This window comes from Choloepus didactylus, chromosome 5 (assembly GCF_015220235.1).
Source record: "Choloepus didactylus isolate mChoDid1 chromosome 5, mChoDid1.pri, whole genome shotgun sequence".
In the NCBI taxonomy this organism is placed as follows: Eukaryota; Metazoa; Chordata; class Mammalia; order Pilosa; family Megalonychidae; genus Choloepus; species Choloepus didactylus.
The window spans coordinates 8,089,579-8,106,245 of NC_051311.1; the positions used below are offsets into that span (position 1 = coordinate 8,089,579).

The following is a 16,667-nucleotide window of genomic DNA, read 5'->3' on the forward strand; positions in this document are numbered from 1 at the left end:
AGGTGTATAATGAGGGTCTCTAAGGTGTATAACGGCTTCCCTCTTCTCTTTGGAATTTAGATGATTATTATTTAAATTAACTGGAATTATATTTGAAATTGTTCTTCAAAATAATGCATTCTGTAGTTTAAAAAGCCAAGCAGTACTAAGCTTCTAATGAAAATCAGTGGTCCTGCATCCCAGCTTTGCCCCTCCTGATTTTTGCTCCCCAAGAAAAAACTACTTCCAGCTCTTTTAGCTGTTTGTTCTGGGTTTTAGGATAATATGCTAACAATGTTTTTTCTTGGCTTTTCTGCTTTAGACATCGTCAACTGGCTTCCTTTATGGAAGATGGAGATTTGACTGTCCTACCTCTCTCTGCTGCCCCCTCACAAACACTTCCCTTTTTGCACCCCCACTACACACTATTCTCTTAAATAAAACAGTGTTATGACTACGCAAATATTATTGAGTTAAACTCTATAGAATAGTATGATTAAAGTTCTTTCCTTGCACAACATTTTGATATTTTTATTAAACTCAGTCATTGCTTTAGTTTTTTCATTTCGTGTTTTCCTGTGTACCTATGTTTGTGTTACTTCCGAACTCTCAGGCAGAACTGAAAGTCTGCTCCGTGCTATCCACCTCGCCCTCTCCGGTGCATTTTTCTCTTGGCAATATCCCTCTTGAAGCTTTCTGTTCTCCGATCTGATGTGAGATGGTTCTCGAGACCCTGCATCCTGTCGTTGCAGACCTTCCTGAACCATCCCCCAGGAATCCCTTTGATCACTCTCCATATCGGAGCCCTTGACTCTAGCTCCAGCGTCTTCATCTTTCCTACTTAAGCTCTGGTGCCTGGTGAAGCATCCTCCACTAGCTTCCTGAGAAGGAGTGCATGGGAGGCCATTTTTCAGGGCTTCAGCATGTCTGAAAATATTTTTGTCCTAGCCCTCCTGTTGACTGATGGGCTGGATGGGTGTTGGCTAGTTCAAAAATATTTCCCTTCAGATTTTTGAAGGCGTTGCTCCATTTTCCTTTGTTTTCTGGGGCAGCTGTTGAGAAAGCTAACACCTTTGTGACTCCTGATCCTTCAAATGTGTGTTGTTTTTCCCTCCTTTAGGATCTTCTGTTTATTCCCTGTTAGTTGAAATGTCTCAGTGATGAGCCTGAATGTAATGTCCTGCAGTTGGAGGGGAGATTCTTACAATACTTTTTGGAAAGCTGCTTCTTTTCCAGGTCTCTTTTAACCCATCCATGGTATCTGGATACTGTGAACTAATTCTCTCATTCTCTCCTTTTTCTCTCTCCTTCGTCTCTTTTCTCCATGTTCTGAGAGATTTCATCTGGCTTTTTCTCCCCTTCCTAATGAATTTGTAATTTCTGCTTTTCTTGATCAAAAAGGCTCCTCTTTTCCCTGGACTGTCTCGTCTTCTGAGTTTTTGTTTTCTGTTATTTTGGTCCTTGCGCTCATGTCAGCAGTTTTATAAAATGTCCATTTGTCCTTGGTAGTCTATGAGTGCATGAGTGAGGCGCTGACAGGCTAACCGGAAGCTTCTATCCATAGGTAGGGCTCCTCAGTATGGGGTGATCAGACAGAGCCTGGATTTTCATGAGGAGATCCTCCAAAATCTGTTAGTCTCTTCTCAAAGGCCAGTGTGATTTCCTCGATGGGGTCCTGCAGGTTCCTGACTGAGGTGCAAAGCCCCTTTGCCAGCATCCTGCCCGGTGAGCTGGAATCCAGGGTCTGTCTGCTCGACCTCTTCTTCCTCCTACTGTGGAAGCAATGGAAAGTTGCTTGGCCATGGCTGTGGTTGGAGAGATATGGCTGTCTTGCTGCTCATTGTATAGGAGGGTAGGTGGGTAGGTACATGGATAGAGAGAGAGATGGATGGATGGATGGATGGACAGACGGATGGACGATGGACAGACAGACAGACAGATGGATGAACTTGAACTACATCTGCATTCCTACTTCAGAAGTACCTGGTGCCTCCATTTCCTGAGCCTCCCTGTCCCTGCATAGCCTGGCTCGTGTTGCGTTCTCGCCATGAAGGCTCAGGCTTCAGCTTTCTCTTGTCTGCTTGTGTTCCCTCTCCCATTCTTCTAGTTCTTGGATCTGTGCCTTTTTTACTCCTTGTTGTCATTTTAATAGGATTTCAGGAGAAAGTTTGAGATAAATTTGTCACACGAACTGCCGCAGTTAACAGTAGTCCCATTCTCTTCTCTTTCGAGTCTTTCCTGCCAAAGGTTTCCCAATGATGGTAGACCCTCCCCCATAGATTGTCACAAAAGTAGGATTGGAATTAAATGTCAGAATCTTTGATACTCTGTTATACTTATCTGTTGCTGAATGACCAAGACCCCAAAGCATATTGATTTAAAGCAACCGCCCTCATTGATTTGCTTGTGATTCTGCAATTTGGAGGGGGCATCTGATTTCTGTTCCAGGTGGCAACAGCTGGGGCAGCTCTTCTGGGCTCAGGGGATCTGCTTCCAATAGGGAAACCCACACGATGGGCAAGTGGTCCTGGACGTAGAATGGGAGCTTTACTGGGACCGTTGGCTGGGGCTGTGGTCCTGCTCTGTGTGGCCTCACCACAGGACGACTCAGAAGCTGGGTCCTGCAGGCAAGCATCCCACGGCTAAGCTTCCCTGCAGAACAAGTGCCAAAGTGCAGGCATTTATCAGACTGTCTGCGTCACATTTGCTAGTGTCCCATTGACAGAGCAAGTCACGTGGACAAGCCCAGCATCACTGTGGGAGGGGGTCACTCAGGGGCATGGGTTCCAGAGGTCACTGTTCCTTGGGGACCACCTACCCCTTGGAACTCTACAATTCTACAGTCCTGTGCCCATGCTCTTCTTTTATTTCCGAAACATCAGGGTATCTTTTCTTGTAGATAGTTTAATATGGTATAAACATTCAATAAATATGCATTAGAGTCACAGAAATATTTTTAGTGTTTCCACTTAACATGTTGTGAATGGACTATAAGGACTAAAGCTAGAGAGTGTATCCATTGCTGTAAGGATTGAGTTCCTAGTTCATGAAAGATACGGAAAAATCACCACACAGGGGCAAAATTCCTTCCAAAGGAATTCGAGTATTGTCTTTTGCTTTAGTCTACCAGAGGTTAGTTTCTTATTTGGGGGATTTTTAAATAGTTGAAAATTAGCCTCTTTAACATCTGTCTAGACTCCAAAGAATAAAAACTGGTCCTTATAACCAAATAGTGCATTCCTTAGAAATTCCAAACAGAGATCTCATGTTACATGGGTTCCAAACTTGTCTGGACATTTCCGTGCACCTAGGATGGAAGTGGTTCAGCCCCTGCTGAGTTCCTGTGAATCCTGCTCATTCCGTTCCTTTGGCTTGCAGGGGTTCTGTACCTTCAATATGGAGATGAAACCAAGCAGCTCAGGATGCCAAATGAAGTCACTAGTGCAGACACCATCCGTGCTCTCTTCGTAAGTGCCTTTCCACGGCAGCTCACCATGAAGATGCTGGAGTCGCCATGTGTCGCCATTTACATCAAAGACGAAAGCAGAAATGTGTATTATGAATTGAACGACGTAAGGTAAGGAGTTTCGCCATTTTGCTTTTGGTCCCCTCTACTGCATTGAGCGTTGCTACAGTTTGTGCCAAGTCCTGATTTTCTCAGCCTTCCAGTGAAGAAAGCACAGTTGTCACCCCGGGTTGTAGGCTCACCCCACTCATCCATGTGAGAATCCACTATCTGGTTTTGGGCAATTCATTTACAAAGTGTACTTTGCAAAGACAAGGACAGCCTTCTTCCACATAGATATTTCAATGTTACTTCTGGAAAGAACATTAGAAATGTTCCAGCCCACTGTTTTATCTAAGAGTTAGGGATACAATGGCCCAGCAAGGAGGAACGACTTAAATACAAGGTCATAAGATTTGAGCAACACCAGGGACCACCACAGACTTCGAGTTGCTCTTTCCCCCTAGACCGAGCCTGTGGGCAGTTACAGGTGATGACCCTGCTGGGTATAGTCCTCAAACCTAACAAGTTAGAACAAAAATAGTGGCCTCTATGTCAGTATCCACAGGAGACAAGGCTGAGACATTCTAATGTTCCATTCATTTCTTAAATAGTTGTCCCTTTACTCAAAGCTCTCTTTTGCCAGGTGTCCCTTCTCCAGGGCCCAGGAGAACAGACTCTAAAAAGAGGCACAGTGGATACCTCCTACTGCAGATGGCCAGGAAATAAAGGTGTCTTTATTGACAGCAGTGCTGGTGTGTGCAGAGCAGAAGGGGCCCATTTGATCTCTCCCGGCAAAACAACCTGAGAAACAGGACTCAGATAGCACAGACAAGCAGTTGTTAGTCCAGCCGCTAAACATTTAGCACTTAAAAGATTATTTATTGACTAACCCAGCCCTTTCATGTTCAGGAACCAGAAAGTCAGATGCGTAACAATTCAGGGACTTTTTCAAGATCACACAGACAGTTAGCTTCCAACCCCAGCCCTAAACGTGGCTGTCTATGTTCTTGGTCAAGGGCTCTTTAGACTCCCTTGAAATGTTCCCTCCTCCAACCGTTTGGGCATGCTGGGTGGGGGGCGTGGGGGATTTACAGGTCCCTTTTCGTGGGACTGGCAGGCTGCTCTGTTTCTTCAACATGGAATTAACAGGTACCAATTTTTTAAAAAATATGCCTCTGGTACAAAGTAAATATAAACTGATCAGCATCTAACAATGACCACAAATGACATGTTTAGACTTGTGCCATGATGTCTGACTAATTTGGGGCCTTTAAGTTGTGGCCCGTGCCCTAGGATGTAGGTGCTACATCTGTTGCACAAGCTTAGTGCTTTTTAAAGACATATTTAAATATTCATGTGTATCAGGGCATTCAGGTTTGTTTTGTGAAATAAATTATTGACCAAGCTGTCACCAAAAAAAATCTTAAATTTATAAAGTACAAACTTTATAAATATATATAAAGAGCATAAAAATAAATATACCATGAAATAACTATGTCATATTTAGAAAGTGTGTTTGCAATAATGTAATGCCATGTAGTGTTTTTACACTGACATGCTCTTTTACAACAATCATCTTATATTTCTGGGTTTTGCAGTTAGAGGAACTGAGGGCTGCAGAAATAATAAATAAGCAGGAAACTGAACAGAGTCACTCTTGATTAAGGAGGTACTAATTATGAACAATTGGACCCCTCTGTCTTGAAGCTGGTGCAAGATTTTAATATTAAAATGAGCCACCATTTTCTAGATGCTTCCACAAGCCTCAAAGTCAAACTGTTTGAGTTTTACTGCTTCGCCTTTCCTTTACCCATTCTTTGGTAGACTCGTGAAGGGTTATAAAGATAGAAATGAGAAGGAGGACATGAGGAACAGGTCCCCCAGTCCCCCAGATTTAGATGATCTACCCTGAATGGGAATTCAGTTGATAAAACAGGTGAAAGCAGCACTTGAGAAAAAGGTGACCCCTTGAAATACGAATAACTCTTAACATAATTTGCAAAAACAATCATTTTTTTGATATTTAAGCTGCAGCACTTGTAACCTGATTTAAAAAATTTTTTTTTCAAATATTTAAGCGGAGAAAATGTTTTTATTTGGTGATAATATAAATTTTATGATAAATGGTCACCTTTTTATTCTCTCCAAGGAATTACTTTATTTCTTTGCTTTTACACACAATACTTCAATTATGCAACACCCCTTATGCCAAATGTTGAATAGGTTTTAGCTGAAGACAGTGGCTTTAATCTTCATTACCCAGAGACGGATTTCATTTCGTAGTCATCCATATTTTTGAAGTGAGCGTCTGTTTAGCTCTTTCATCCTCATGTTGGCTTCTCCGTATTTTCCTTCAGGTCAGAGTTCTGTGTTGTACGCGTTACTGTGGTAAATGCAATCTGGGCCTTTACTGCTGGTTCATGTAGAGTGAACATGTTTCTAAATTCATCATAAACCAGCATCATTTATTTTAAATATCTTTAGATTCCCAGCACGCTTCAGTAAAACATCAGTAAGGTTTCTTTCTGTCTCTTTGCGTTGCCACCCGGTGCCATTCCCCCCCAGCCAAGAGGGGCGTCCCTTCCGTGAGCCCCCACACATCTGCCTGCTGTGGACCCTGCCTGCCGGGCTGACCCAGCCCCCCGTGGGACCAAGCCTCTCGCCACCCCCAGCAGACTCCTCACGAGTGACTTGCAATCAGGAGCCACAGTGCAGGCTCGGACTAGCCCTGGCTTCAAAGCAAGTTCTGACAGATACGTAAAGGAGAGGGACCGGGCATCCGCCACTTCGTTTAAGACAAAAACAGCCCAAGAATCTCAGGTTTTGAGATCAGTCCCCAAGCGCATGGCTGCACCTGGCGGAAGGCGTGTGGCCACCTGCCAGGCTTTCCTGATGGAAAGAGCCAGAGGGCAGAGGCTCTGTGAGCTGCAGATGGAAGGATGTGCGTGGATACCCTCAGGCTCCAAGCAGGACGGGGGCTTCTGGGTTTGGCTGTGCTGTTACTCTCGGCTTCTAATCCTCAGGCTCAGGAGAGACCGGCAAGCCGAAGGGTTTATTTGCTGCTATTCCTTCAAAACACCCCATAGCCCCAGTGATCAAATTTGTACTTAGAAAAGTACTTTTTTTTTTTCCAGTCCACTATGGAATTTTTAAACAGGCATTATAAAGATACTAGTTTTGATCTTGGTGCAACTTTTCTTTTTTTCTGGGATGCAGATAGGTTTTCTTTTCCTTGCTGAACATGCTTCAAAGAAAAAAAAATCATTTTTCTTCGGTGTGCATTCGTTAGATAAGCCGAACACCAGGTGCTTGGACAAAGTAAACAATTAACTATTTAAATATTAACCAAATCTCTTTGAACGCATTGTTTTTAAAGTGTTGGATTTCCATGTTCAGAATCTTAAAAAAAAGTTCATGCTACCCGATCTTTATGGGTGGAGAATATTATTCTTCTGTGGAGGAGCAGAAAAAGAAAAGAAAAGCTGAAGTCCTTTTTTTTCCTTCTTTATTTTTGTCTGTTTTATGGTAAAAGAACTTTCCGGCTGCTTTACTGCAGGCGGAGGTGGATCGTCTGTTGACTTCTTTTACCTGATTCTTTGGGGCAGCGAAGGAGATGGCCAGGGTCAGGCTACTTTCCTCCGCCTTAGCTATCGATGTTTTTGATTCCAGGAACATTCAGGACAGATCTCTTCTCAAAGTCTACAACAAGGATCCCGCACATGCGTTCAACCACATGCCGAAAACTGTGAACGGAGATGTGAGGGTGAGTGTGTTCCGATGTCATTTTACTTGGGGGTCCCGTCCCTTTCTCTGCACACCCTCCTGACATGAGGGTGCCCTGGGACAGATTTTTCCCTCGTCCAGCCTGGTGATTCGTGCTTTGTTCTCCTCCAAGAAATGGAGCTGTGGTTTTCAGATTTTGGCATCTTTTGGGGCAAAGAGGTTGAAAGAGGGCACAGCCCACCCCATGTTCTCTAAGCAGGTGTTGGGTCAGGACCTCATTCCAAGGGGGTGCAAAACCTTTACCCACAAGGGTGCTTCAGCCCCAGTCCGTAACTGTTAACTGACTCCAAGGATCTCTTGCTGTTTTTCCCCAATTAAAACAAAACAAGCACATGAACAAACAAACAAAAAAAAAAAAATTATGCACAATTGCATGAGAGAATCCATTACTGTTCTCACATTAACTATTCCAAGCCCAGGTGTTCTAATTAAATGACACCTTCTACTCCAGGCAAGTTTTTCTGTATTAAATATCTCAGAACTGTGTTGGGAGCACAGCACAAAAAGCTGCATGATCTGGGAGCTAAAATTCTCTAGCTTTCAGTAATCTCGGGAGATTATCTAAACATCCAAAACACACGAGGATGTTTTGAAGGGGAAAGAACAGAGAAATTGAACAGGCAGATTTTGGAAATCACGTTAAGGCAAGTCCACTAGAAAAGGATTCCATTTCTAACAATGGGGTCTCGTTCCACTGTGGCAGCATTGGGGGGGGGGAGATTAGCTTCTCCAGCTATACCTCCAACAAATTTAAAAGATGCGGCACCATTTTTTTTTTTTTTAATAATCTTTTTTTTATTTTTTTAATCTTCATTTTATTGAGATATATTCACATACCACACAGTCATACAAAACAAATCGTACTTTCGATTGTTCACAGTACCATTACATAGTTGTACATTCATCACCTAAATCAATCCCTGACACCTTCATTAGCACACACACAAAAATAACAAGAATAATAATTAGAGTGAAAAAGCGCAATTGAAGTAAAAAAGAACACTGGGTACCTTTGTCTGTTTGTTTCCTTCCCCTATTTTTCTACTCATCCATCCATAAACTAGACAAAGTGGAGTGTGGTCCTTATGGCTTTCCCAATCCCATTGTCACCCCTCATAAGCTACATTTTTATACAACTGTCTTCGAGATTCATGGGTTCTGGGTTGTAGTTTGATAGTTTCAGGTATCCACTACCAGCTACCCCAATTCTTTAGAACCTAAAAAGGGTTGTCTAAAGTGTGCGTAAGAGTGCCCACCAGAGTGACCTCTCGGCTCCTTTTGGAATCTCTCTGCCACTGAAGCTTATTTCATTTCCTTTCACATCCCCCTTTTGGTCAAGAAGATGTTCTCTGTCCCACGATGCCGGGTCTACATTCCTCTGCGGGAGTCATATTCCACGTTGCCAGGGAGATTCACTCCCCTGGGTGTCTGATCCCACGTAGGGGGGAGGAGGGCAGTGATTTCACCTTTCAAGTTGGCTTAGCTAGAGAGAGAGGGCCACATCTGAGCAAAAAAGAGGCATTCGGGAGGAGGCTCTTAGGCACAACCATAGGGAGGCCTAGGATGCGGCACCATTTTATATCACCTTTCCTCTGGGTTAGCATTCAGCTGGATACTGGAGTTTAACTAGGGGGAAAAAAAAAGCAGGTTTTATTGTCACAGAAACCCAGGGCTCTTTTCTGTCCTGGAGCTGAGGGCCCTGGAGGGGAGGCCGTCTGTGCTCCCCAAGAGGGAGTGCTACTTCCCCATCATCAGTGTGACAAATTGTCACGAACTTAATGGCTTCAGTCACATTTCCTACTTGGAGTTCTGGAGGTCAGAGGTGCAATACGGTCTCAGGGGGCTAAAACCAGGGTGTCAGCAGGGCTGCGTTCCTTCTGGGGGCTTTAGGGAAAAATCCACTTCCGTGACTTTTCCAGCTTTTGGAAGCTGCCTGCATTCCTTGGCTTGTGGCCCCTTCCCGCATATCCTAAACCAGCAGCCCAGGTCCCTCTGACTCTGCTTCATGTCAGATCTCTAACTCTCCCTTCTGCCTCCCTCTTCCACTTTTTTCCTTTTTTTTTTTTATTTTTTTTTATTTTTTTTAACTGTTTGTTTTGAAACACATTAAAACTTACAGGGAAGTTGCAAAAATAATTCAAACCCTGACAGAAAACTCCAGCATAGCCCTACTCCACAAGACACCCAGAGCCACCCATTTTAACTTTTTGCCACATTTTCTGTCTATCTAATTATCTGTCTGTCTGTGTATTTCTCAGTCCATTTTCTGAACACTTGAGGGTAGATTGTGTACGTCATGCTCCTTGGACAATTTATCCTGCCGTGGCCATTTCCTAAGAACCGGGATATTCACTGTGTGACCCCTTCCATGCCCTCGTCCGCTTTAAGGACCCGTGTGGTTATCGTGGGCCTGCCCAGGTAATCCAGGACAATCGTCTATTTTAGGTTGGTTGATTAGCAACCCTCGTTCCATCCTGTGCTGGGTAACGTAGCATATCCACAGGTTCCACCACACACAGCACGTGCGTTTAGGACCGGACGTCCAGCAGGACCACTTGAAAGTGCTGGAAGAATTTACACGTGATTTCACGCAGCAACATGCGTGGCGACATTGTGAAATCAGGGGCTGGGTTTCTAGAGGGAGAGGACTGCGTACACAGCTGCCGCTTTTGTGTGTCAGAAGCTGCGTGGTTTCAAATGAAGGCTGTGTTCCTTCTTCAGAAAGTCTAGGGTCTTGAAGTTTATTTTCAGCCAGTTATACTTGAAATGCAAACCAGCACCCCGTGAAGACAGGTGTTGTCAGGCAATAATGAAGAGGGTACTAAATGTCACGGCCCCCTGTGCCTGGTATCATTTTGTTATCCTCTCGTTGGCAATGGTGTTCAGAGCCTTGGCCCCAGGGTGCTCTGCACTTCCGGATGTGTCCAAACCCAGAACTGGAGCTCCTGGTGCTCGGAGTCCCGAGAGCCCCAAGTCCCCTCTGAAGATCTCATTTGTGGCGGCCAGGGCACCTGTTTCAACTCTTAAGCAGGTGGGCTGCCCGTGTATGGAGTGGCTGTGGGCACCTCGAGAGCCAAATATTAACCATACGGACAAAGCCTATGGAATTCAGAGCTTTAGCTGCAGGTTTCAGTCCAGTTCTTCTGTTTCTACTTTTAGAGGAGACCCTGGGGACCACTTCCTGAGTCTCCACAGCCCACCCCAGATCCCCGATTTTTGTGAGATAACCAACTGGTGTTCCACACCTCTACCATCATGTTCCAACGAAGACTCCTCTGACATGGGACATGGATGAAATGGTTTCATGGTTGAAAAACCAACTCGGTGTAGTTATGGTCACAGGGGAAGGTGTCCCTGCCTGCCACTCCACCAGATCTTCCTGTGGTTTGTAACTTGGCCCCTCCTCACAGATTCCAGACTCTAGAAGACCTTTTGGCTCTGGGATTGGAATCCCCTCCCTTCCACTCCGAAGGGGCCTCCGTTGCTGTGGAAGGAAGGAAGACTTGTTGAGGTCTGCAGCTCCACTGCACGGCCTGTCAACAGAGATGGGGAGCAGAGCAAGCTTCCCTGGGGGAGGCCACGCCAGGCTGCACGGTGGGATTGGGACGCTCCGTCCTGCCGTGTGTTTGTGATGTGAGTGTGGCCAGGAAGGAATTTGACTCTTAACTCCTTGCGTGAGTCGGTTGCTGCAGCCCTGCACCTGACGTCATTGTGCACCAGCCCGCCAGACCTCCCAGCTGCCCACGTGTGGCTCATAAGCAGGGAGACTGGGAGAAGCATCACACAGCCACCCCAGAACTTCCTGAAACATTGGTGTTAACATCTTGCCTTTGAAAGAAAATAACATGTGAGACCCCCTCTGAAACAGCCAGTCTGCTGGGGGATTTTATGATGGTCTTGGTGGAACTCAGGAAGTGTGTTAGATGAAATGCATTCACTCTGACACCATCGGCCTTCAAGTTTGCACGTCGTGTGGGCTTGGTGGGAAAACATGCATCTGGTGGCCGAGAGTTTCTGACATGCATCTGTCTAGCGTGACGTGTGGTTCTCTGCTGGAGCTGAGCCCACTCCTGGTGCTATCTGGGGGGTGCCAATCCTCTTTAATTGCTTGATGTTTGCATCTTTAGGTTACAGAATAGCATTGATAATCAGCTCCCAAAGGACTGAGCTGAAACAGGCCCTTTTGAAAAAAATTGTATAAGTCCTCGCAGGGCTTTTGATTCCCAGATGTACAACTCAAAGATGAGATATTTCATTACAGTGGCTCTCAAAGGGGACTGGTGACATCCTAATCACAGAACTTCACAGTTTTCATGCTTCAGTGCCTCCCTGTGCAACTTAAGGCCACTCCCAAGACTCTGCTCTCATCAGTCAATAGTCCCCGCTCTTGTCTCCTTCCTTTAACATCACTTCTGTGCAGACAACTTGCAGACCTGCTTTTGGAACACACTCCCCAGAATCCCCCTGCCCTTAAATGACTTCCTAATACCCGGATCACTTGCAGCCTCCAGGTTCTCTGTCCTTGTCTGGGTTTGGAATGTAATGCTTTTGCAAGCTCTCTTTAAAAAGCTCTAACCCTGGATTTTCATTACACTGCTCTCTTTAAATTGCTGGCCTCTGTTCAAATCACATCTCAGCCTCCCTCACTAACCCTTCTTCTCTTTTCCCCTCAGTGGTCCTCATTGTGTTCACACGTCACCCTTTTTTCTCTCTCTCTTTATGATCTTCACCTTCTTGCTTATGATTTTTGTCTTACTGCTGATTTAATTATTAAATCCATATTAGTCAAGATTCTCCAACAAAACAGAACCACAGAACCGCCAGGATCGTGTGTGTTTATGTGTGTGTGTGTGTGTCTGTGAATATGAACAGATTTGTTACAGCAACTGACTCACACAACTATGGGAATTGGCAAGTCCAAATTCTGTAGGGCAGGCTGCAAGTTGGAAACTCAATGATGGTGAAGTTGAATTCCCCAGGAGGAGCCACAAGTTGGGAACTCAGATGACGTTTTGATGGATTCCCCAGGAGAAGTTGGCTGGTTGAAGTAGAGATGTAATTTCTTCTTTGTGACCACTGAATACTTTGTTCTCACTTTAAGGCCCTCAGCTGATTGGATGAGATTTCTCTCGTGGCTGAAGGCCATCTCCTTAGTTGATTGTAGATGCCACCTGCCATAGATGCGGTCAACTGGGGACTTAAGTCCATCTACAAAACACCCCCACAGAGACAACCAGGCCAGGACTTGCTTGGCCAAACAACTGGACACCGTCATGGGACACTGTCAAGTTGACCCATGAGCTGGATGGGCCACATTATCAGCTGGATGACCCTTAAAACTCTGTATCAGGCTCTGCCATCTCTCTAGAATTCAAGACCCAAAGGTTCACCTTCCCAGTGTCCACGTTCATATGGACATTCTTCCATTGGGTCACACAGATCATGTTGAAGAAAAAATTCCTAAGCTTTCTGTTTCTGGCTTTCCTCCTTTATTCTCTATCTTTGTGAATGATGGAGTGACTGTAATGGTGTATGTGTGTGTGTGTGTGTGTGTGTGTGTGTGTGTGTGTTGGCAGCTGGAGAAGGAGGGATTTTAAAAGTTGAGCTAGCAGTAATTCATCTCTTTTCTGATACCTGTTTCTTAAGACTTCCAATTGGTTACCAAACACGTCCATTTCACTTCTGCGCAGCCTCCTACACCTGATTCCTCAGCCTTTTCTATACCAGTCCTCTCATGATAAGTAACTATTTTCAGCATTTACTAATAAGCACATGTGTGAGTAATTTTGTTTAATTCCCTGGAAAAAATTGTGAGGCCAGTATTGGTATAACCCCACTTATTTGCAGTTAATGATACAGTGTGTTAGGGATATTAAGCTATGTGTGCAAGGCTGCACAGCTAGAAAGTAGCAGAGCTGAGATTTGAACCCAGCACCTGCTCCAAGTCCAAGGCCCTTTGCTCCAGTCGTGCTGCGGCTGTAGTTCAAGTGTTCATTTCAATACCTATGGGTTGTGTGCCAGCCTTTAACCCCCTTCTCCGGCTCTTCACACTGCAGCCTGATACCCACTGCCCAATCTTTGTCCAAAGCCCAGCTCCTTGTATGGCGGTGAGTGCCGGCTCCTAGGGTAGACACCGTCTCCTTCCCAACACCAAAGCAGAGCCACATCGCTGTTCTTGCTTGCCCCACTGCATTCCCAGTATCTGAAAGGCCTCTCCTGCCCCACATACCAGCCTTTCAAAATTCTGCCCATCAGACAGCCTGCAGGACAATGGCCCAATTTCTCCCACACACCACTGGGCAAGGAAAAGGGCGGGAAGGGGCACTGGTCTGTTTCTCAGGTCTTTTCTACACTCTAACAATCATGTTTAGGTCCCGACTGGAACAAGCCAACTGTAAAAACACATCTTTGAAACTATTTGGGAAGTTTGAACAAGTGTTAGGAATCGGTTGCTATTAAGGGCTAACCAGTAATTCTGATGGGTGTAAGAATAACTTGGTGGTTATGTTTCTGAAAAATGATAGATACTGAAGTATTTACAGGTAAAATGATACAATGAACAGGACTTGCAGTAAAATATTTCAGAAAACAAAAACAAAAAAGGTAGAGGTAGATGAAACAGAATTGACCATTGACAAAACGTTGAAAAATGTCAGCATCTATCATATTATTTTCTCTACTTTTTTGGTTCATGTTTGACAGTTTCCATGATTGTTTGCTGAAAAAATAAAAACTTGCTTTTAAAGCCCATATAAAAGCCTTCCTACTCCATAAAGCTTTCCCTAACGTGCCAGAATTGATCTCTCCCTTTTGGGGGAGATATTGTGCATTCTCCTTGGGTTACAATCACTTAGGTGCATATTCAGTCCATCCACAAGACTAAAGATCTTCCAAAGCAGAAAGCACGTCACGTTCCCCTTTGTGGCTCTTAGATGCCATCCGAGGCGTCTTACACAGGGTGAGCGTGGTACAAATACTTGTTAGGCAGAGTGCACTGGTACTATAATGATAGGGCTACAAACGCTGTATTATTCATTTTCTGCCATTAATGAGGACCCACTGTAAAAATATCTCTCTGTTCTCAGCCCCAGAAATAGTTATGTTCTCCTGGTTTATTTTTATCCTTTGGACACTGTGAGTCTTGTAACTGATCATTTTCCCTCTTGGTGTTGCTTCCCTAAAGCTTGGAATTCAACATGGGGCCGCCCACCGCCAGCGTGCGGGGATTGCTGCTTGTGTGCTGGGGGCTGCTTTCATTTCTGGACTTGCTTTTTAATTTTCCTACTTTCATCTCCCTTTTGCATTCCACGCTGACTTATTTATTATTTTATTTAGCAAAATCATAGGCATTTATGGGAACTCGATGAATTTCTTTCTGTAACCTGACAGGATATAAATAGTGCCCATTCTATGCCACAGCAGTTCTGGATAAAAGCTCACAGACCTTTCTTGTGTCTGGCTGAGGGTTTTACATCTGCTATTTAAATTAATTTCCAACTCCACGAGTTGGTATACTGACTCCATTTTTATAGATGATAACACTGAGACCCAAAAGCTCTTTCCCAAGGTCATAAAGCTGCTACGTACAGAGATGGAATTTCTGTCCAGTTCTGTCCCACTTGGTTTTTGGCCCACTGCCTCGTTCCTTGATATTTCCATTTAAGTGTTGCAGGTTTTGAGACGATGCTCCTAAAAATGATTTTAGAACACACAAAATGTCCTTTGTTAATATTTGTTTCACTTCTTAACCCAATGATGAGTATATTTCATGACGTCTTTTTTTATTTAGCTTGCTCCATCCTATTCTCTTCCAAGCAGACTAAAAAGACACCCCCAGAGGGTGTGTTGGGGGAGGTAATGTGTCCATATAATGTGGAACTCTTTTTTTCCACAGGGCCACGTTCTGGTTGGGAAGAAGGGTTTGGGATATCGGGGGAGGAAATAATCCCATGGAGTTGGAAGAGAGAGAGCACACTCGTAGCTGATTTCCGTCCCCTTGCTCAGGCTTCCCCGTGACTCAGCCCCGCCGTCCCCCTTCCCCGCACGGTGACAGCGGCCTTGATAACTGACCTTGCTGACACACCCGCTCTGTGTCAGGATTTTCACAACAACTCGGAGTAGAAAGAATCCTGTTAACCCCCTCCCCCACTGCAGAGGTGGACGGAGGCTCGGAGAGGTTAGGGGACAGGTGCAGCACCACACACGGGGCAGCAGACTGGGGGCCGGCCGTCTGTCCGTAATCATGTCCGCGTGAGACCGTCCTCTCCCACGCTGCCCCCGTGGCATCGCCCCCCACGTCTGAAGGCCTGACTCAAGCCGCTGTCCTCTTCTGCCTACCCTCCCTCATCTGGTCTCCGGGTCCCCCGGCGCCCCTTCCCCTGCCTTCCATGGCATGCCCCAGTCCTCTCCTCCTTCCTAGCACAGCCCCTCTCCTGCCTTGTGCAGCACTTCTAGAAGGTTCCTTTCTGAATGTGCGGCTTCCGGCTGCAGGTCCCGTGTCCATCAGGACAACGCGCTGCCTTCACTAGCACCTCCTCAGATGTCCCTCGGCAGGGTGCCGGCTGCAGGGCTTTCCCTGTCCCACCCTTTCAGCCGATGTGTGACCTCCCTGAGCACAGCTGTCGTCTTCAGTGTGAGTGTCTGTGGTGGACAGCACCTTCCAGGGTTTATCCCAGCATTAGTTCCTGAGCACAGTGAGAAACGGGGATGCTGCCTGTCCCCACAGAAGTCCCCACTCCGTCAGGACAACCTCACGGCAGTTCATCATCCTGAAGGTCACGGTGAGAATACGATGGAGGAAGCCGGGCTTTGGCGGACCGAGTGACTGTCAGAAACGCACACACATCTGCCTCTTTGAAACTGGGTTTTCAGGAGTGAAATTCACGTCAGGTAGAAAGTAAGCTAATCTCTGGATAACAAATCCAAGGGAGGCAGACTTTGCTTCCCTGTATTTTAACTCAGTAGGACAAGTCTTGCTTTTAGATGGAGTTGGTAGTGTTCACGTACCTCCAAACTTGATAAAACCGGGTGGTGGTTCTAGAGGAGTCAACCTGGTGTCTGGGGAGATTCGCTGACCCTCACACCCACCCAGAGTCTCCGTCCCTTTTCTGGTACAGCTCTTGTGCGTGATTCTGAAGATAAATTAGTAACCAAGCTTGTCATGCTCATCTCCCTCCCGGAGCTCACAGGCTAGGAGGAGGTCAGAAAAGTAAATAATCACCAGTGACGCAGACATCTACACTCCTCTTTAGTTCCCTACCGTGTGAAATCCTTGCCTTCGTAGTTTTATTTGCTGTTCATGCCATGAAACTCACTTAGGAATGATGTACCTAAGTATTTCCCTTTACATGATGGGCAAAAAGATGTTTCTATTGCAATTCATAAGGTATGGCTCTTA

General features: G+C 45.4%; 1 protein-coding gene across 12 annotated transcripts in view; it reads left to right on the forward strand.

Moving 5' to 3' along the window:
- The window catches only part of KIAA1217 (KIAA1217 ortholog), a 767,824-nt gene that overhangs the window by 658,719 nt on the left and 92,438 nt on the right, over positions 1–16,667 (forward strand). For all 12 annotated transcript variants that reach the window (XM_037837853.1, XM_037837856.1, XM_037837854.1 and 9 more), the window contains 2 exons: positions 3,358–3,556; positions 7,157–7,250. In XM_037837853.1, the coding sequence (XP_037693781.1) occupies positions 3,358–3,556; positions 7,157–7,250 (293 nt within the window). The remainder of the gene's footprint in view (positions 1–3,357; positions 3,557–7,156; positions 7,251–16,667) is intronic.